Source organism: Salvia hispanica, chromosome 6 (genome assembly GCF_029641045.1).
Source record: "Salvia hispanica isolate PSC_SH4W2 chromosome 6, Shi_PSC_v1, whole genome shotgun sequence".
Taxonomy (NCBI): Eukaryota; Viridiplantae; Streptophyta; class Magnoliopsida; order Lamiales; family Lamiaceae; genus Salvia; species Salvia hispanica.
Window position 1 is genome coordinate 17,515,413 of NC_142697.1, and position 22,269 is coordinate 17,537,681.

The 22,269-nt window shown below is 35.3% G+C and overlaps 4 protein-coding genes and 1 long non-coding RNA gene across 27 annotated transcripts; 3 read left to right on the forward strand and 2 right to left on the reverse strand.

The window, feature by feature from the left end:
- The first annotated feature begins 972 nt into the window (after positions 1-972).
- Positions 973-4,233, forward strand: LOC125207749 (NAC domain-containing protein 21/22-like). The gene is made up of 3 exons (XM_048107225.2): positions 973-1,266; positions 2,620-2,885; positions 3,580-4,233. The coding sequence occupies exons 1-3, from the start codon at positions 1,098-1,100 to the stop codon at positions 4,009-4,011; spliced, it is 867 nt and encodes a 288-aa protein (XP_047963182.1). The 5' UTR covers positions 973-1,097; the 3' UTR covers positions 4,012-4,233.
- A 1,342-nt stretch (positions 4,234-5,575) lies between these two features.
- LOC125207820 (glucan endo-1,3-beta-glucosidase 8-like) lies at positions 5,576-7,390 on the forward strand. Its single transcript, XM_048107320.2, has 2 exons — positions 5,576-6,002; positions 6,092-7,390. The coding sequence occupies exons 1-2, from the start codon at positions 5,683-5,685 to the stop codon at positions 7,233-7,235; spliced, it is 1,464 nt and encodes a 487-aa protein (XP_047963277.1). The 5' UTR covers positions 5,576-5,682; the 3' UTR covers positions 7,236-7,390.
- Positions 6,099-10,471, reverse strand: LOC125207822 (uncharacterized). Of its 23 annotated transcripts, none has more exons than XR_016132310.1 (10): positions 10,161-10,471; positions 9,690-9,828; positions 9,440-9,546; positions 9,019-9,079; positions 8,628-8,733; positions 8,362-8,416; positions 8,201-8,224; positions 8,040-8,077; positions 7,840-7,916; positions 6,099-7,585 (listed from the first exon to the last, which is right to left on the reverse strand). It is a non-coding gene; the product is annotated as an uncharacterized LOC125207822 (long non-coding RNA). The 23 variants fall into 23 exon arrangements; XR_016132304.1 differs by having other exon boundaries at positions 9,377-9,546; XR_016132307.1 differs by lacking the exon at positions 9,690-9,828 and having other exon boundaries at positions 9,377-9,546; positions 10,221-10,471.
- Positions 10,472-17,107: 6,636 nt separating this feature from the next.
- LOC125207821 (protein LIGHT-DEPENDENT SHORT HYPOCOTYLS 3-like) lies at positions 17,108-18,431 on the reverse strand. The gene is made up of 2 exons (XM_048107321.2): positions 18,286-18,431; positions 17,108-18,070 (listed from the first exon to the last, which is right to left on the reverse strand). Exon 2 carries the CDS (start codon positions 18,066-18,068, stop codon positions 17,553-17,555), a length of 516 nt encoding a protein of 171 aa, XP_047963278.1. The 5' UTR covers positions 18,069-18,070; positions 18,286-18,431; the 3' UTR covers positions 17,108-17,552.
- Positions 18,432-20,665: 2,234 nt separating this feature from the next.
- On the forward strand, positions 20,666-22,043 carry LOC148923302 (uncharacterized). Its single transcript, XM_089060012.1, has 4 exons — positions 20,666-20,720; positions 20,781-21,133; positions 21,264-21,552; positions 21,688-22,043. Exons 1-4 carry the CDS (start codon positions 20,666-20,668, stop codon positions 22,041-22,043), a joined length of 1,053 nt encoding a protein of 350 aa, XP_088916138.1.
- Positions 22,044-22,269: the final 226 nt, after the last annotated feature.

Below are 22,269 nucleotides of genomic sequence, written 5' to 3' on the forward strand. Positions count from 1 at the left end.
ATTTTTTAATTAATGTACTGACTTGCACAGAATCGATCCTCTATTTAACGGAGGAGTAATAAAGCTGGGGAAGAGCTAAACCCCAACCAACTATTTTTTTTTTTTTTTTTAATGATCGTATTTTCATTTTTTGAATAAGTTGTTGTGATATAAATAACGGGAGCTAGGCCCCCCACCCAAGTATTATATGGGGCCCAAATATGTTGAACAATTTATTAAACATTTAAAAAAGTTACAAATCATTTTCTTACATTTATTCATATAATGCAACATAATATGGAAGCTTTTTTTGCAAATCCAATAGAGTCCCTCATTAATTGTGAGTATCAATACTTTAGTCTCTTTTCATAGACTTGTAATATGGAAGACTTATTTATAGTATATTGAGTCACATGAAAAATGACTCATGAAAAATGTGGAGTACCTACCCTATATTGAGTCACATGAAAAATGACTCTTCGAAATCTCAAACTCAACAATATTCCTCAAATCCGAATTTATTTGCAGCCTTGCAAAGTTGCAATACAACGGAAAAGAATAGTAGTAGTAGCATTTAATTACCTCTATAATATTTTATTTAGAAATATATATATGGATGATATTAATGAAGCATTAAATGTTGTTGAGGAGTGGGGTTGTTATGTCCTGTAGCAAATCTGGCTAAAAATAATTTGGAATTATCCTAGATTAGTTGGTTAAGCATTCTCTAACCTGATGCCTGATGTCCACATAAACACTAATTTCTTGTGAGTATGGTTTTCTATATAGCAGTAACTAACTTAAAGAAGCATCAACCCCTACAATAATTCAAAACTTATCTTGGATTTAATTTGTCATTCATCATTCATCAAATATAGTTACATATATACATACATAAACGCGTGACTTTGCCAACCTCCTTGTCTCCACCGCTCTCTAGAAAAACGGAAAAAGCTTGCTCGACCTTTTTCCCTCAAAAACCTACTTTTTTCTTGACAAAGAATCAACCTTTTTGTATTCATATATATAAATATACTCCATATATATTTCTACAACACACAAAACCACATAAAATTAATTGCTCCATCTTTCTTTCTTTCTTTCTCTCTCTAGTTAGAATGGGTCTGAGAGACATCGGGCATTCATTGCCACCAGGATTTAGGTTTTATCGGAGTGATGAAGAGCTGGTTTGCCATTATCTTCGAAAAAAGATTGCAAACGAGCAACTTCTTAGAGGCACTTTAGTTGAAATCGATCTTCATACTTGTGAGCCATGGCAGCTACCTGGTATGTCTATCACCTCTTCAGTTTTTTTTTTTTTTTTTTTTTGCTATTTTTTAGTCTAACCAATTTACCTATTAAAAATAGATACTCCATATCACTTCTTCTTCTTCTTCTTCTGTGAAAAATATATAAAAACAAAATATCAAAGTCGAAATTATACGGTGCATGCATTTTATCTCGTATTTTTTGAAAAGAACTACAATAAAAGCCAATCCAGAAATGAATATATCTGTCCGCCAATTAAATTGGGATTTTCTCAGCTTAAAGAGTTGGACACTGTGTAGTAATTAATGCTAAAGAATTTGCAGTCCTATTTCCGGATCTATGAGCATGTGAGAATCATTAATTTTTTTCAGGAACTTCCGAGTTTTTATTCTTTTACTTTTGGTATTTCAAAAGATTTAATAAATTGATATATTCATTCAATTTGAAGATTAATGACCTTAAACAATGATTTTAAAGTTGATCTCTTTCCTATTTTCGACAAGTTAATCAATTGTGAAAGGCTATTCTCTTTTTCAAGAAATATAAGTTCATAGAGCCGGACTGACAGTTTCTGTGCTTTCACTCTGGTTTGAATGCTTCTCGTTACTCTTTTAGTGATTTTTATATTAGAATAATAAATCAATTTTCGGAAAATATATCATTTCTTTTAAGGTAAGCTAGTGAAGAAATTAAATATTCCTTTCGGCTGTCGCTATCAAAATAATACTATTAGGAATGCAAAGTTTTATTTTACTGACGCAATAAATCATGTCGGTTATAAGTCGCGTACACTTGAAAAGAAATACATATACGTATTGACATGACATACAAGCGTATGTATATACATAAACGTACATACCTCCTCCGTCCCAAGGAAGATGACCTCTTTCTTGGGCGGTACGGGATTTTATGCAAATTTATTTTGTGTGTTGAGAGGAGAGAGTAAAGTAAGAGAGAGGGAATAAAGTAGAGATAAAAGTGTTTCCATTTTAAGTAATGAGTCATCTTAGTTTGGACAAACTAAAAAGGAAAGTGGGTCATCTTCAATGGGACGGAGGGAGTAATTTACTTTAATAAAGTTTGTGATGAAGCATGAATTATAGAGCTTGTAGGAGAAGCCAAGAACTGTCGATAACGACACTTATTTGTTGATTAAATTAATGTGAGTATTTGCTCTTGAGAATCTGTTATGATGATTCATAACTTTCATCACATTAAAAGAAACAACATATAATGATATATATATGAGGCTAATGTAGGATACTAGGTTTCCAATTCCATGTCCCAAACATAACTGGCACGTGTTGTACTTAAATTTAATTTTAAATGTTCTTGCAAGCTCTGAGTTTTTAACAATGTGGTGATTTTCAGATATGGCGAAATTGAACTCAAAGGAATGGTTCTTCTTTAGCTTCCGTGATCGGAAATATGCAACCGGATATAGGACCAACCGGGCCACAATCTCTGGCTACTGGAAGGCCACCGGCAAGGACCGGGCCGTGCTCGACCCGGTCAGCCAGGACATTGTGGGGATGAGAAAAACTCTAGTTTTTTACAAGAATAGGGCACCCAATGGGGTTAAAACTGGATGGATCATGCATGAATTTCGCCTTGAGAACCCTCATATGCCTCCTAAGGTTAGTAAATAATTTAATTTATTTTTATCTTATTAATTCTATCTAAAAAACTAACTTTGATATGAGATCCTCTATTTTATAGTACTTGAAATCTTAATTCTATCCCATTTTTTGGTATTTCACTCACGCAATGTTAGTTTTTCAAATTATTTTCTTCAATCTAAAGTTCTAGCATGTGTTTTTGTTTGATTTTACAAATATCAATTAGGATTTATAAATAGCGTTTAATTTCGTTTCACTATTACGATTGATTATTCTATAATTAGAATATATTTTCTGCATTCAGATTGCTTCAATTTTTATAAATGCTTGTTATCATAAAAAATATTATTTTTATTATATTTAATTTGAATCGTGGAAACTACTAGGAATTTGGATATAGAATCTGAATCGATATTATTACATTTACACCCAATTTTTTTTTCATGTTTTACTTTAATCTTAATAATAAACATGCGCAGGACACTGTTTCGAACAGAATAATCCATTTATTATAATTTAAGTATGCAAGAAATATTACGTTAGCACAAAGCTTGTCAAATACTAAAGGAATTGTACTTTAAATATTCTATGTCCACTTTCATGGGTGAAGAAAAATGTACTTACCTTATTTTTGCCAAAAAAAAAATCACATATTTAAGTTATGTGTAACAAATTTGCTAACCAAATTGATATTTTGTGGCATCATTCACAGGAAGACTGGGTATTATGCAGAGTATTTTATAAATCAAGTAGCAACCCACAAAATTTGTATGATCATTTTACAGCTGGTGACACTTCTCCTAATTTGGCTGCATCACCAACAAGTGAACATGCCTTGCTCAATAATGATGCTCATCAAAACATTATCACCTCTTTCTATCAACCCCAAAACCCTAACCTTAACCATAACCCTAGCACCTCCCTCGGCCTATCGCCCGAATATATGCATATGTGCCCGGATGAGCATGACAAGGATGTTGCGACTCATCCATTGGCCTCCAATCTTAATCACAGAATGATCGAGACCAAGTGCGAGGGTGACTATGGATTCTTGTTCGATATGAGCATAGACTACTCGAACGGTGTAGCCTCTTATCTGGAGGATGCTAGATTTGATAATGGCAGCAGCTCGGTTTTTATATGAATTATGTGTGAATATATATATGTATGTATGTAACATTTATTTATATACTTGATTCATCTAGTAAACTGGAGTAGATGTAGAATTAAGGGGCATTTGTGGATTTGTAATTAAGAATTTATGTGGTAGTTAGTATGTGATGTTTAGGTGAGGAAATATATATGAGTGAGATGTGTATATGTGTTTTAGAAAAAAAAAATGAATTGAATTTGTTAGGTTGTATTAGTTCTGAATTTGTAATTTGTGTCACTTGCTTTTGTTCGTACAAGTCTATCAGAATTTCCATTGATTCAATTAATGAGTGGGAGTACTTACTTGTTTATAACTTCATGTTGCTCCCATTTCAAATAAAGTAACAACACTGCTTATAAATTCTACTCCATATGTCTGTTGTAGCTCCTTAGTTATATATAGACTATAGTGAACAGAGAAAGCAGCATATATACTATACAGCACAAATTGATTTAAGCCATAATGAAATCAAACTAACCAATTAAAGGTCGAGCTTCGAAGTACTGTGTATACGTGTATATATTATATATACTTATATTAGGGTGTATTTGATAGATCGAAAAGTGAAGAAACGTCTTGTTATTTTAGTTTATCCAATGTTTGATAAGAAAAGCTAAGAAAACACATTTTTTAATTAAACTTCATCTTCTTACTATTTCTCTGTTTTAAGTACAGGATGCATGCCCCAATTAAATATCTAGGTGGAGCTACATAGGGGGAATATAATAGGCTATGCTCTGAGCAATTTATACTTTCATCTAATTAGGATTCTTATACCTTCTTTGTATAAAACACATCACATATCACAGTCCTTGAATAATTGGATTGGATAGTTATGATAAGCATAGTCGAGCTACATTGACTAAAAATAACTGAAAATCTACATTATTGGGACTAAAATGTTATACATTATCAGCTAAGATACATTATAAAACTAAAAATCAACATTAATCTTAACAAGATCCAATTAATGGGCTGACAAGTGTTTTGTGTTTTACATATATTTAGAGTTAGGATATTAATGTATCTTGTACATATATGTTATACATTCATAATATAAATTTATTCGGGTGCTAAAACAACTAATGTTGGTGTTGGTGTGTGTCTCATGTCTTTCTAAATTTTAATTTTTTACAAATTCATTCTTGTTTAGTTTTTTCTCCCTATTTTGATGCACGTCAGAAAATCTCTTTTTTTTTCCGTGTATATTTGTAACAATTATTAGTAAAATACTAAAATTACATTTGATTACAATCTTGATTATTTGATTGGCATTTTCGTAGTTTTAAAAGTAAAATGCACTGTTGGCTAAAAAAAATACTCCCTTTCTATTTACTTTTATTATTATATTATTATTAACCAAATTTTATATCTTGCAGCAGTATCGATTCAGAATTTCTAAAAAGTTATATTATCTGGTGGTCTGACTAATAGCCTGAAATCAAGACAAATAGTCACCTCACAATATATTCCCACCGAAAAAAGGTGGTAATATCAAAGTTGCACATATAAAATCTTGCAAACAAATCAACAAAGGTCTCATATTTCTGTTCCCATTCCAAACATTCTTTTGTGGGAAAAGAAACTTGAAAATTTGTAAAAAAGTGTCCCTAAACAAATTAGGCTCGCAAAGGAGAAATTATCTCCTGCGAGCCTAATTTGATGGCTTCCAAAACGATCCCCTTTGTATATTTGTTAATGATTTTGATGGCAAAGACAGATGTAGATGCCGTAATAGGCGTAAACTGGGGAAGGGAGAGTGCTCAAAGATTGGTACCATCACAAGTTGTGGATTTGTTGTTGCAAAATGGGGTGAAAGAGGCTCGAGTATACACAACCATGGTGGATTTATTGAAGGCCTTCGTCGGTAGTGGAATCGGTCTCTCGTTGACCGCCGGCGATCTAAACGTCCTCCAAGACTACAACCAATGCCTGAAATGGGTCCAGAGTAGAATGCCTTATTTCAACGACTCCAGCGTTAGGTAAAAAGAAAAAACACTAGTTAGTTAGTACTCCATTTTAATTTAACCTGGAAAACATAGATTTTTTTATTTATTTTATTTGCATGCAGACGGGTATACGTTGGACTCTATCCATTTATGATCGGATTGTCGAACAACAAAGCTGTACTGAAGCAAAGTATGAAAGTTATGTACAATTTACAAAAGGCATTGAATGATGCTGATTGGGGGCATCAAGTTAAGGCGATCTTCTCGCATGCTAGCACCGAGTTGAAGCCCAACATCACGAAGCCTTCAGACGCCGAGTTCATCGACGAGATCAAGCCGGAGATGGAGGAGACAATTCGCTTCCTCGAGCTGAACAACGCCCCGTTTGTGGTGGACATGATCCCGCCAATAGAAATGGAGACGTACAAGTTTGACCCGAGCTTCGCTTTCGTGGGGGAGTCGACCCAAGTCATCAAGGACGTGAACGGGGCCATCTACACAAACATCTTCGAGTTCATGCACGATGCCTATGTCTGGGCTCTCATCAAGCTCAAGGCGCCCAAACTCAAGATCATCGTCGGCCAAATTGGTTGGCCCAGCGACGGCTACGCCCGCGGTAATGCCTCCACCGTGGAGCGATTCTTCAAAGGCCTACTCCCATATGTGTCGAGCAACAAGGGGACCCCGCTCCGCCCTGGGGCCCCCATCGACACTTTTGTCCATTCACTTACTGACGAAAATAAAACGCCCAACAATTTCATGCGCCATTTCGGGATCTACCGCTCCAACGGGAAACCTAAATTCAAGATCGACCTGATGGGTTTAGGTCGGGATATTTACCCATCATCGGCCAAGGGGATCATGAGGATGCCAGAGAGGTGGTGCGTCTTCAATGGGAACCGGACAGACTACCCTATGGTGGAAAATCAACTCAAATACGCCTGCAAGAACAGTGATTGTAGTAGTGCATCACCGGGCAGTACTTGCGGCGACCTCAGTTTCAACCAGATGGTATCGTTTGCGTTCAACATGTATTTCCAGTTTCAATTTCAAGACGAGAGTGCTTGCCACTTTAACGGCCTAAGCTACATCACAGTCGATAATCCGTCAACGCCCAAGTGCATGTTCCCTATAGAAGTGGTCCGAGGCCAGCAAGAAAATTACTATTATCAACCAGTCCCCAAGGCCAAAGGAAACCATCAGAGCCCTAATTGTGTCGTCTCTCTGTTTTTGCTTTCACTATTGGGGGCATTGTTTTGGAACTGATATACATTACACATAGCATGGAAGTTTTGCATGTCTCGTCTGTTATTTCATCACATATGCAATGTGTAGAATGACATCATCATTATAAATGTATGTAATGTTTTTTGAAAAATATTCATAGCAATAAAAGGGAAAGTGAGAACCAATTTAATGCAGATTGTATGATAAGAAGGAACAGATATTTAATGAAAAGACAAGAGATGAAAATGGCCTTCTGTTTACCCAAACTCTTTGAAGATAGAACTGCAAAGATAAATCCTTAGGAGGTATCCCTGAAGAAAGGAGGAGGCAGAAGTCACCTTCATGTAAGTCGAGATGCCAGAACGAAAATGGCTTTCGCAAATGTGTGCCTGAATACAAGTAAGGTTCATATGTATGCACATAGTCACATAGATATACTGATCAAATGGAAGATCTGATTGTGTCTCCGACAATGCACAGGTATCAACAAGTACAACTAGCACCATGGAAAAGGAAATGTGCTTTAGAAATAAGTCTCAGCGGAATACTATCAAGAAATGTATGACATGTCATATGATGATAAAAAGATTAGGGGATACCATAATAAACATATAAAGCAAGATTGAAGAAAGGTTAAAAATACCATCAAATCCCTCGCCTTTTCTTGAAGAAAATCCATTGCTTCAGATAGTTGTGGTACGTGAATGCAGGAACGCGAGGCTTACGGAGCAGAGAATCCATCAACAACCCGTTTCAGAATAAACTTGAAAATGGAAGTACTTATATAATCCCTCACAAAGTTGAAACACAATCATTTTAGTTTCAGAATGGAAAAATTTGTACCTTTAAGATTCCAGCTTTGTGAGAAGCAATCTGATCTCCTGCAAGTCATTGTGAATACACATAAGGTGATGGCTATGTGTGAACAAACAGATGGACAATGAATATGAAATGAATAAGGCCGAAGCGAGCATTTCCATATGGTCCATGCCCAGCGGCCTTACACCACAGACAACAGGATTCTTGATCTGCAAAATTTATCACCAAAGGATATCAAAGTAACTAAACGCGAAACTAATTTACTACTATGTATACAAGAGTGAACAGTTAAGTTTTACGAAGTTGACTATGTCAGTATAAAAACCATTTAAAATAGAACACTTACAGCATTTGTTGAGTCCCTGACCCCCAAGGACAACTTCAATGATAGCAACATCTACCTACATGCACATGCACCTATTTAACAGTTAATTCAAAGATCTAACGTATGTATATATATGCTCCGAATACATTGGATACTATACAAGTCTTCAGATTTAAAATCTATAGGTATAGAGTAGTCGTGACTCGTGTGTGTATCTCATCTTTGTGTGTGTTTATGAAGGAGAAAGGGAGGGAGAAGAAAATTGAAATTGGATATTGATTTGGTACCTTATCACAAAATTATCCTTTTTTGAAGGCCAATACAGTAAGAAACTGGAAAAATGGAGGCGTAGGCAAGTAATCATATGTGATATTCTGCTGATAACAAAAATTTCTATAGTCTGGTCAGTCCAGAATTTCAAATTTATAAATGCCAACAAACAAACAACACATAAATATAGAATGTTATAGTAAATGAATTTGACATAAAGAGCCTTCCAAAAAAATTATATATCCACCCAAACACTTATAAGGTGAAGTCTATAGTTAGCTCCCGGCTCAAGGCCAGTGGCTTGGCAGGGGAAAATCACGACAACACGTAAATCTGCATCTTTTCAGAATTATATAGCTAGGGAGCTCTATTCAAGAGATCAAAATCAATGAATTCGAGAAAGAATACCTTCAGCTGGTTCCAACATTCCCAAAAGTAGTGGAGAAACTTTTCTTCAGATATATCCAGTCTATGAAGCCAGAAAGAAGAAGACAATGAGGAAACAGAAAAGTAGTGATTTCAAACAGATGCAAACTTATACAATTACAATATCATAAGTATCCTTCGTCATCCCTAGGTCTCTGACAAGCTTGTTAGGACAATTCATAAATGCTAGTTATACGTAGTAATTTCTAGATCCAAATATTAGAAAAAGATGACATATCATCCTTCACTTCAATTTCAATACATCAAAAGGAGTTGAAGGGCTTATGGAGAATTTGAAACCAAATCGAAAAATGAATAAAAAAAATGTACCAAGTGTTACCTTAACATACATTTCCTTCCTTTCTAATTTGCTATATCTATTACTGATTGTTCGCACATCTACCTCCACAGTTGTATCATATGTAGGATGTATGTGGTCTGCATTTTCTGCAATCACTGTGTTCATCTCCATCTGTTCCTGAGCCAGTGATGAAAGCTCCCTCACTCAACCTGCAATGTTCGAAGAAACAACTTAAAAAACTACTCAGCAACAAACAGACAAGTATGAGCAAGATATCCAATTCTATGCATAACAGTTTAGAGCAAGTAAGCATATAAGTATAACTTTGAGACTAATTTGTTGAGAATGGAACCTTTTACTACTTCCTAATATGAAGTTGCTTATGTCAATCTAGAGTGAATGGTGAGCTCTTTTTTCTGGAAGCTTGAATCGTCAATCAAACCCCGGTGTCAGAAAAAGATTCTTATACTTGAGCATAGACCTACCAAATCCTAAGATGAAGAAGCTTTAAGTTTGCTGTGATATGAGAATTAATTCGAAACTGAATGAAAAAAGGGACTTCTCAATGAATCATTCCAAGCAGTATTATTCAAATTTAGCCAACTGAGATAGTGATACTATGAGTTGAAGAAAATGACAATCCTCACCTATAACTCAAGATTACAAAGAAAACAACTTGTTACTATTTCATACTCCAGAGTGCCTCTTCATTTGAACAAATAAATCAATACAATTATAGGTGACTCTAATTAAATAAGCTAGAAAGATTGCACACAATAAAGGATTTTTATGTGCTATTTCAACATAAGTCATAGTATCATACACATCCATAAACATTCAGATCAGACCACCATTTATCTAGTCCAGGAGTGAAAATCCCCACATTGCAATTGTACGATTGTGAGCATTTTCCCTCTCCACGGATTCATGAATCATACTGCTCTGTTCCGCATAAAAGTTGCCAGATTCAAAAATAACATCTGAAAACTGGGAAAATTCGACACTTCAAGTAAAAAAGTTAATACTACATAAAAGCTTCACTTTCAGAAATACTACATCGCCATAGATAGAGAACACAAACAAAAGGAAGGCGAAGGTAACTTAAATTGAATGAACAATGATCATCATTAGAATTTCAATTATATTTTGTCTCGGTCTTATTTCATTTTTTTTCTTTATTCCTTTTTTATTTTTTATCTCTAAGAATTTGATCTGTTTATTTTTCAAAAACTTTTGTGACCTCTCCTCTAAAATATAAAAATAACTAAAATGTATTAATTTTTTAGAATAATCAAGTCCTTATCTATTCGGGTTCGAAGTTAGTAATTGTTTTCTCTCTGCTAAAATTTTGAATTTCACATGACTTTCTCGATTAAATATATTTTTCACAAAATGTAACCAAAGAAAAATTAATTTTATAAGGTACTATCTAACAAAATCTCAATTGTACGTGTTTGGATCAAAAAATTTGTATTTTTTTTATCATGTTCCTATATATATTTGCGAACAACAATACTCTCCTTGTCCTATTTCAATTTGTGATCAACTTTGTATTTTTTCGGTATCCCTTTTCAAGTGATTGATTTTTTTTTGTGGCAAAAAATTAACACGTTATACTCTATGTTACTTTATTTTCTTTTAATTTTTTCTACTTTATCTCTCATATTTTATTCACTCAATTTAATCATATAAATATTATTTTTTAAAAATCTTGATGACTTATGGCAGGATTGAATGAGAATAATCATATTAATGTTACAGAGACCTGAATATTTTGCGCTAAAAAAATTCCGTTTTGCATTATAAACAGATATGCTCAGTTATGTCATCATTAGTTGAAAAAAATATGATAAAACTGCTACTAAAACATGTTCAATTATTAATTGATACGCTCAATAATATTGTTAGTATAAACATGTTTTACATTGTAAACTAATATGCTCAATTATGTCATCTTTAGTACTCCCTCGTCTCACAAAAATACACACTTTTTCCCTTTTAGTCCGTTTCACAAAAATATGCACTTCCTAATTTTGGAACTCTTTTCTCTCTAATGAGGTGAAACTCATTCTCCACTAAGAGCACTCCCAATGGTTTGGGGATAAACTCCCTTATTTCTCCCTAACTCCTGCCACATCAGCGCCACATCAGCACCAAAATTTATCCCCAGTTTTTAGCCAACTTTTAGCCAACCTCTGCAATGGTTTCTCCCTTATTTCTCCCTAACTCAACATTTCATTTTTATATCATCACTAATTTAATTGTTTTATTTTTATATATAATAAAGCTAGCTTATTTAATTTATAAGATAAAACAAATAATAGTAATAAAGTTCGTTGTATTAAACACGGGTACACATTACAACGAAGAAAATTAAAAAAAAAAAAAAGTACACGAATGGAAAAAAAAAATCAAAAAAAAAATTCAAAGAAAAAAAAATTCAAGGGCGGCGGGCGCGGTTTCTATTTGCCCACAATTCTTCGATGATATCGTGTTGTAGTGCTTGATGGGCCGAAAAAAAAAAAAATCAAAAAAAAAAAAAAAATTGATCATCGCCGAAAAATCGCCGAACAGCTCCCCACAGTGGCCGGCGATGATCCGGCGATAGCCCGGCGTTAAAACGCCGCTTGGCGTAAAATCGGTAGGAATTTCGCCGAAAAATCGCCGAACTCCTCCCAATGGCCGGCGATAAGTCGGCGATATCCGGCAAAAAATCGCCGGATTTTCGCCGTCGCCATTGGGAGTGCTCTAACAATACTTTATTTACTATTTCTCTCTACCTCTCTTTTATTTTACCAATTTTGCATTAAACTCGTGCCGAACCCAAAGTGCATATTCTCTGGGGATGAAAGGAATATATAAATATATATCAATTTCGAATATAAAACATATTAATTTTATATTCTCCTCTAACATTAATTCTGTGAGTTATTATGCATTTGGCAGCTTTTCGAAAATATATGAAACATGTTACCAAATATTATCATAAAATTTATTGGTTTAAACATATAGAATAATGACGTCATGAGATTATTAATAAGAGTACATTTAATTTTATACTACATTTATTTCTTTTTAAGCTATATGTTTTACACTACGACATTATAATTGATAGTTGAGCATATGTGTTTATGATGCAAAATATACCAGTAATTTTCAATGCAAATCATATCAGTTCTCTGTAATGCCATGGTCGCGCTCTGACTCTATTCGATTTGGAAAGGATCGTGTTGTTGTCGAGCGCATGTCCTGACCCGCAAAATAAGTGTTTAGTTCCAACTGCCATATGATTTTACCTAGGTTAGCACAATGGTAAGGTAGGTTGTTAGGCATTTCTTGGTCCAACCCTCTCAATGTTCGGATCTGTTTGGTGATTCCGCCATGCCTGAGTTTGTTTCTCTTTAGTGCACTAGTTATTCCCGGTGAGTGTTGCTAAATACTGATACTTTATCTCTCATATAAAATTAGAGATTCTTTCTATTTTGGTATGCCTCACAAAAATAGTATATTTATATTTTTGGTTACTTCTTTCTTTATAATAAGATGGGCCTCATTATCCACTAATATACACTAATATTTTTTTAATAATCTCTCTCATATTTAATCAATTATGCATTAAATTTATGACATCCCAAATGTTTCTATTTTTATGGGATGGATGAAGTATTTGAGAATTATAATCAAACTAGACAATTTTGAAAAGAACAAATTAAAGCAGCGTAAATGATTAACATGCAACTATTGTATTTACGTTTCAACAACAAACCCAAACTTATTAATTAATCTGTTAATTTAAGTTTCTCTATAAATCTAAAAACATAAATGGTAATTATTCTATAGGTTTACAAAATTCATATTAAATTGACATGTAGTTTTCCACCCACCTCTTAAAAGAGGGATCATAAGGGGGAGAGTTATCCACACTTATATAGAAAAGCTAAGATCATTACTAAGTCGATGTGGGACAAAAGTTAGAGGAGATAAAGAGATAAACTCCGTCATCGACTTGGGTCCTGCTCTGATACCATATTAGAAATGAGTCACTCATCTTTTAAAAGACCTCATAAGGGGAGGGTTATCCACACTTATATAGAGAAATTAGGCTCATCACCAAGTCGATGTGGGACAGAATTTAGAGAATTTTAACTTTACTCCTTATAATATCAAATTTTTGAATTGGTTATTATATTTGGAGACGTACGGCGAGATTTATAGATAGTCATTTGATAAATTGTGTATTGATAAAAGAGGTGGGGTCAGCTGCTATTGAAAAAAACGTAACTAATTAAATTGTTCACAGGGAGAGGAAAATTTCGACTCCATGGATATCGTATAGCTAGATCCATCGTCACGGTTAAATTAAAGTCTTTGCGCTTACCCCACATTAGGATAAAGTTTAGGGTTTAGAGTTTAGGGTTTAGGGTTCAGTTACATATCTTGACCAATAATATCCTAATATAGCTTGGGGTGCTTAAAAACAGTTCTCCGGTTCTCGATTAACCGAATCGAAACCAGAACCGACCAGTTAATTAAGGAATTCGATAATACCGGTTCGAACATTTTAAATAAAATTAGTTCGATTCGGAACTGGAACCGACTGGTTCCTGACCGGAAACTGGATTATAATTCAATTATATTTTTTTATAATTTAATTTACTAATAAATCTAATATAATTATATTAATTTTGGATTAAAGTAAAATAATTTGAAACATTGAGTGATTTTTAGATTTAAACAGTGTTAGATTTGCGAGTTCTGTTTTCTGAAGTATTTAAAATTTTTAAACCGTGATACTTTGAATCTATAATTATTTCCTCAATCCATTTTTTATGAACTAACTACAATGAGTAGGAAATGATAAGTTTATTTTTAATTTCCAAAATAACTTATACAAATACAATATCATTTCATATAATAGAAATTTAACTTTATAACAAATTTATGTAACAATTTATTTAACATACGATTTTAATCTGTTTGAATAATTTATTAATTGTTCCATTATGAACCAAAAAATCACAACAAGGTCAATTAGTATTGGAAACCCATTGAATATTTGTTTAGCCAAAAAAAGGAAAAATGGAATTCAATTTTAAAATAAAATTACTATATTTTAGAACTCCTATTTTTTTTATATAAAAATATTGCTAGCATAAACTAGTCTGACTTACTACACTTGGCATCACTCTTATCCATATATGAATATTATTGTATTGTTGGTTTGTAAATTTTATGTATTTATTTGAATTTTAAGGTATTATTTGTTATATTTCTAGATGTTGGATTATTATTTTTTTAGTATTGATCTATTTAAAATTATATATAAATTTTTCGGATTAAAATTACATATCGGTTCTGAAACTGGAACCGACTGGTTCTTAACTGGCCAGTTCCAAACCGAAACCGATCTGTTTCGGTTCCGGTTTTGGTTCTAGGATTTATGAAAATTTAAAATCGGTTAATCAATCAACCGATCTGATTAGAATCGGAATCGGCCGAATAAGTAAGCTACTTGTGAGTTGCGACTTGTGATACATAAATTGTAAACCATATGCTCCAAGGGAAGAAATTAAGGATTTCCACTTTTTTCCATTTCAAGTCAAAAGTAATCTTGCCAATCATATGCCAGTTGTCGGCAAGGTTCATTCTTTGTACAAAAATGAACCCTCTAAAATGGAACCAATTTTCATACACTAGTGAAATACATACTACATCAAACTAATTATATGTAATATTGTTATTATACATATGTAGCTATGTTTTTTCTCATAATGTAATTATTCGAATTTCAAATTTTTCAATTTTATTCATTGATAATATGAATTGGAATTTGGATTTTAACATATTGGCTGATTTTCCCCCAAAATAAAATATATTCTGATTTAGTCATATTTAGCAAGTACTCGCACTACTAAATACACTTATTACAATGAACTGTCGGTAAAGGAATGGTCACTGTATATACATTCACAAAATATTTTAAATGTATAGTACTATACATGCATGGATCATAACTAGCTCGATTACTTATCAAATTGACATGCATGCATCATTTTTAGACATGATCATCCAATAATCAAGATAATTTAACAATACTTTTCGGCCGGCGTCATACCAGGTGAAAGCATTTGACCAGAAATTAATAGCGAAAATTGCATTTGCTGTCTAATTATAACATAATTGTCGGCCAATTTTCATTTGAAGTGACAGCACTAAGGTTTAACAATTTTAGTAATCACTCACTTTTTTGTTTACTACTGTATTTAATTTATCTTTTAAACTTTTGCACTTGTGGGACTTGTTACTCCACCTGTACCGCCGTCCTATAAAAATAAAGATACTTTTATATTTCATCCGTTTCATAAAATTATTTCATTTCTTTTTATAGAAAGTTCTTCCAAACTTATTATCTATATATACAATTTATTTATAACTTATACTACTATGACCCACCATTAAACACTAATAATAATATGAGTCTCATTATCTACTAACACTATTTTAACTATCATTCTCTTCATCCCTCTTACTTTACCAATTATACATTAATTCTTGTGTCGTCCTAAATGTCCTTATTTTTTTTGGGACCGGGGGAGTATATGTTTTTTTAGGATAGAAACCATCTCTTAAAGTACACTAAAACTTAAAAAGGGACGGACAATCAGCTTCAATGGTACTCTAAAACCAATCATATTTTTGTTTTTAAGTGAAAAATATTACCTCCGTCTCTTAAAAATATAAACTATTTCCATGTTAGTCTAAACTTTCTAAATTTTTCTAAACTTTATAAATTTTTCTAAGCTTTCTAAACTATTTCCATTTTAGTCCGTCCCTACAATCCACTAACACTACTTCAATTACTTTTTCTCTTTCTTTCTCTTACTTGACCCTTTTTTTCTCTTTATATCTCTTACTTTACCAATTGTGCATTAAAATTCGTGCCGTTTCAAATGTTTCTATTTTTCAAATACAAAGGTAGTACTATCTATTCTTTGGTTTACACTAAAAATAAAATCAAAAACTTTTTCAAATTTTAAGTGAAAAATGCATAATATAGAGAATATTCTTTTAAGTTTAAATTTAGTGTATATAGTTGGAGTAAAATTATATTTGACGTGAAATTTACACTAAAATGAGTTTGAGTGCAAATGGTCGAAGATACTACGATGGAAAGTGGATCAAAATGTTTAGCAACTAATTGTGACCAACTTTTCAATCGATGCCCGGCCTATCCTGAGTTTGAGTGCAAATGGTCGAAGATACTACGATGGAAAGTGGATCAAAATGTTTAGCAACTAATTGTGACCAACTTTTCAATCGATGCCCGGCCTATATATATTGTATACGCAGTTTGTGTATTGAATATTGTCATGTATACAGTACGGAGAATATTAATCCTTGTTACAAGTGGACTTCATATTCCACTAACTCATTCCTACTCACATTTTATTATAAAACTAATAATTTAAAAGTAGGATCCACATTCCATCAACTTTTTCAACTCACTTTTCATTAGATTTGTTAAAACTCGTGCCGGGTCAAAGTATCCCAAATTATTTGGGACGGAGAGAGTAACTTACCGATGACTAGTAGATGAAAGAAGAGTGTTTCCTATTCAAGATTCCTCAAAATTAGTAAAAATTTGCGAACAAAAATGGAATATAATTTGTGCATATCTCAAAGTAATTGTTGTTGTTTGGATGATTTGTCTGATTCAATTATTATCCAACTAAAGGAAGTACTACTATTATTAGATAAAAATTCATGATATATAATAAATTCTGAATAGTAGTAGCATAATTATAATCGGGCGTCGGTGGTAGACCCGCTACAATAATTCAACACAGACTTAAAATTCGCAGAAATGCGAGTGCGTATTGCTACCAATAATCCCAACAAGAAAATCTGACGCGTTTATGAAATCGCAGAAATTTATGAGATTTGATGCATCATAATATTTCTACTATTCCAACAGCCTTTTTCGGACAGCAACTGTTTATGGACTTCAAACTGCAACAGTTTTTTTTTTTTTTTTTTCCCCAAATCAAAACCTCATATTCATAAGTGATCGTAAGCAACCCCCATAATCCAAACTTAGACATAAACTAAATATTAGTACTACTAATTCTAAAATTAAGATCTAGGTGATCATTAAGAAACAAATTAAAAGAAGCTAGGAAGGGGGAGGAGCCTCGCATGCTAATTAACTAACCGATCATAAAGCTTCACCCGGCGGCGGAACAGCCGTGTGCGGCAGCGGGCGCTTGCGCTTCTTCTTCTCGTAGCTGACACCCCTTGCCTTGGACTGCATATCGCGGACCTCGCGCAGGTAGAGGCGGACGGCCCTGGCGCCGAAAGGGTTGGTTTCAGGCTTGCCGCCGTTTTCCTCGTAGGCGGCGCGGAGGCGGCCTACGAGGGCGTCGAGGCTGCCCCAGGCCTGGCGGAGCGGGCAGGGGCAGGGGGCGGGGGGGACCGGGTGGCCGAAGAAGGGGCAGATGGGGTTGTGCACCTTCGTCTTCCCGAACTGGTCAAGGTAGCGGAGGAACTCTAGCACGTGGGCCCCGCTGCACCGGCTCAGCGAGAGAGGCGGCCGGTGGTTCTTTAGGTACTGCCCGAAGGTGTTCCAGTCGCGCCGCTTCTGATTCTCGTAGCGGCTCAGCGTCGCCGCGGATGAGGACGAGTTTGGATTGCTGTTGTTGCTGCTGTCCGAGTTGGGGCATTCCACATCCATAGCTGCGATAATGAATTTTATATGTCAGAAAAGGGGAAGACAGAAATAGAAGAAATTATTTTTAATGTTGCTAAAAATGAAGGTAGTAGCTGCTAGTTAGGGTTTTGTATATTTGGAAAGGGAGAGATTTGGGCTTTGGAATTCTTTTGCAGCATGAAATTAAGGTGAATCTATGTATGATTGAAGGGTGTGATGAAAGTGGAAGTATAGATAATACTTAAAAAAACAAAGCGGAAAGACGATAGTGGAGTTTCTTGAATGACATATTAGGAAATTGCTATTTTAGTGAGTGAAGGTGTGTCTGTTGATGAAGAGAGAGAGCATTTGATTGGGTAAATACTAAATAGTGGAAACAATGAATTCTTGTATGACTGCTTTGCTTGGGGTAGGTTTTGTCGATAAAGATATTTGGGTATCCCAATAATAATATAGTGCTCCCTCCATCCCCTATTAGGAGTCACTCTTTGATCGGGCACGGGTTTTAAGAAATGTAAAGAAAAGTTGGTTGAAAATGTTGGTGGAATGTGGGACCCATTTTTTAATATTGGTTTTATAATAAAATGTGAGTGAATTGAGTTAGTGGAATGTGGGACCTACTTACTATTTATGGTAAAAATGAAGTGTGACTCTTAATTGGGGACGAACCGAAATGGAAAAGTGTGACTCTTAATGGGGGTTGGGGAGAGTAATAATATGAGAAATAGCTGACCTATTAATTTTCTTCATAAATTGGGGAGGACTTAAAAGTGAGAGTGAGTTGTGGAAAAGTGGGAGAGGATGCAGAGGAGAAGTGGAGATGGGAGAGGTAGTGATCAGATGCGTAAGGAGGCACTAGAGGTGGCAAATCGTGCGTGTTGTGTCGTTATTGTGTCGACACGATAACGACACGATACAATAACAACAAACACGAATACGACCCGTTAAGAAAACTCCAAACACGAACACGACCCGCTATCCTCAGACACGAACACGACACGAACCACTTCGGGTCAACACGACACGATAACAACACATATATGACACGACACAATAACGACACTATAATAATAATATTATAATATATAAATATTATTTCTAATATTAAATTTTAAATTTTAATTTTAAAATTTTAAAATTTTAAAATAAATAAAATAATAATAATATTGTAATATATTAATCTTATTTCTTAATGTGTAACACGAACACGACACGACACGACACGAACGCGACACGAAGTTTTCGTGTCCTTATCGTGTCGACACGATAAGGACACGAACCCAATAAGCTTTGACACATACCCATTAATTTCGTGTGGGTTCATGTCGTGTTATCGTGTCGTGCCAAAAATTGTCAGCCTTATAAGGAGCCCTTGTAATATGTAGCATATCATTTCACTTTTCTAAATTTTAAGGTTATTTATATTTCGAGCATTTACAATGCGAGAGGATGTGGGCTCAAAGGGGCGCGGCGCGCTGCTCCCACATTGTGGAGGTCGAGGATAGGCGTGGGGACGGTCTAAGGCTTCTGGAGGGGCGTCGTGACAAGTGTCGGGACAGGCACGGCAGCGCGCGACGCTCATGTGGCTAGCGAGGCTGCGCCGAAATGGGGTGGTGAGGGGTGGGTAGGATTTTTCAATATTTGTTTTTCCTTTTTTGTATTTTTAATTTTTAAGTATTTGTAATTTATAATGTTTTAATAAAGTGCGTTTGTTTTGTATTTGAATTTTAGAAGTAAAATACTAATTAATAATACTCCATAAGTTAAATATTGTGGCATGATCAGGATGGGCGTGGGAAGACGGCGTACATTATGGGCGCGTTTGGTTGCTGTGATAGTATTGTTTGTGATAGTATTGACATATCTGATATTCAATGATTGTGTGATGAGATTTATATCAAGGTTGATGTTTGGTTGGTCTGCTAGCATCCCCCTTGATAAGTTCCATGGTGTTTGTTTGGTAATGAATAAACTACCGATACAAATAAGCATGACAAATATGTCCTCATAAAAATAATGTTTTGGCACATTTGTCCTTATAAACCCTATTTCTTTTTGAGAACTCTCATTTAAAAAGCCCGCCTACATCTTCCGCCAAAATTCACACGGCTCATCGATAATCAACTCCTTCGACGGCTGCTGCTCTGTTCCCTTCCGATAATCGGGCTTCCGTGGTTTCGTGTTGATCTACACAGGTATGTTCCGAAAGCTGTTGTCGTGTATTTGAGGTAGAATGCTTCGTATGTGCGTTTTATTATGTCCGATATGTTTGTCATCTGTGCAAATTTTGAAGTGCCTCTTCATACTGCAATCGACAATAGTCGTGTTGTCGGATTTGTGCCTGTTTTGATATCGTATTTTACAGTAGCTCCGAAGTGTTTCGTATAACTTAGGGTGTTCTGGGTCGTTTTGATACCATCGCACATTTGTCAAATTCCCTGATAATGTATGGGGTGCATTGTTGTGTTCTCTGTGTTCTCGGAGATGGGCTTGACATGTGTTGAATTCAATTAATCATTATTGATTCACCAATCTGATGTGATGAAGTTTTTGTCTTAATTGCTGACTAATTTTTTGATGCAACATTAGTCTTCTACCAAAGAGCCTTACTCTTGTGAAAAATGGCCTCCGAACAGATGGGTGGTAGTGATGATGAAGGTCTCCCCATACCAGAGGGTAATATTACTTCACATCAGTGGCATATGCTTGTGTTGTTGTGCTGACTATTGGTTGCAGGTAGCAATGAGGTTGGCAAAGGCAAGTCCATCAAATCGGACAGGTCAAGGCGCGTCTGGTCGGTGCGGGAGGAGGAGATCCTCATGGCAACATTGAAGGATTTGACAGCGAATGGATGGAAGTCCGGTAATGGCTATCGAGCTGGGTATTTAACTCGTATCAAGGAGGCGATCAAGCGTGAATTCCCAAAGACTAATATCCAACCTCACCCCCACATCTATTCGAAGATAACTACTTGGAGGCGAAACTATGGCTCCCTCAAGATGATGCTTAATTATAGTGGGATTGGCTTTAATTCAGATGGTCAGTACAAGATAGAATGTGACGATGAGCAGTGGACACAATTCGTTAAGGTTGGTGCTAGTTTAGTGACCATAACAATGCATCTGTAATAAGTTGGAAATGTGGTGATTATATTGAATTGTTTGTCAAGAGCCAGTTCCTACATATGTATGTAATAGTTGTGTTGATTACTTTGTGCAGAAAGATAGTAACGCAAGGTACATGAGGAACAAGTCTTGGCCTCAATTTGAAGACTGGAAAGAGGTATTTGGTCAAGATCGTGCTGATGGTGTGAAATGTGTTGATCTAGGCGATTCAGTTCGAACAATCTACGGAAATAAATTCGACTTGCCCGATGATGCGGGTACATCCCATACTATCACACTCGAGGAGCTATTCCCTGATGAAGTATTTCCCCCTGGTATTCTCCCAGAGATGATAGACGAGAGTCAATCTGCTACTGAGGGAGATGGGGCTGTAGCTGGGGCTGGTGAGGTGGCTGGGGCTGGTTCGAACTCAGGCGCTGGGAGTGGATCCAACTCAGGAGCTGGGGTTGGGGCAGGTTCTGGGTCAGGGGCTGGTACTGCCGCTGGCTCGGGGTCACGGCCTGCTGGTTCGGGAGCAGGGGCACGTGCTGCTACTGTGGCAGCTCCGAAGGTGTCGAAGAAAGTTGTTAGAAAAAGGAAGATGGATGACAAGCTTGACGGAGTCCTTGCACTAATGAGCCAAATTCACACCGACACAAATGACCGATTGAAAGAAATTTCATCTAGGATTGGTTATGACTTCGACCTTAGTACTAAGCGGACTGAAGTGTTTGAGCAACTCAAAGGCATCCCGGGCCTAACTTTGAAACAACAATTCTACATATCAAAGAAACTAGTGAAGGAGCCGGAGCTTATGGATCTGTTTCGGGGCTTGCCAGAGATTGCTCGAGGTGCCTTTGTCTTTGACCTACTGGAAATTGATCAGATGCTTTAGTCGAAGAAAGCATGAAGGTAACGTTCTCTGGGTACTTTATTTTGGATAACTAGATGGGAGCTTTTTTGTCAATGATACTTTTGAAGAGTTGTCTAAGCATTTACACATGGTGTTGGTATATGTTTGGTCACAACTCTCTTCTTTTGTATAATCTTTTGTATCTACTAAAACCATTCGAACCTTCTGTATTAGGGTGAATGTGTGCGATATTCTGTAAACTCCCAAA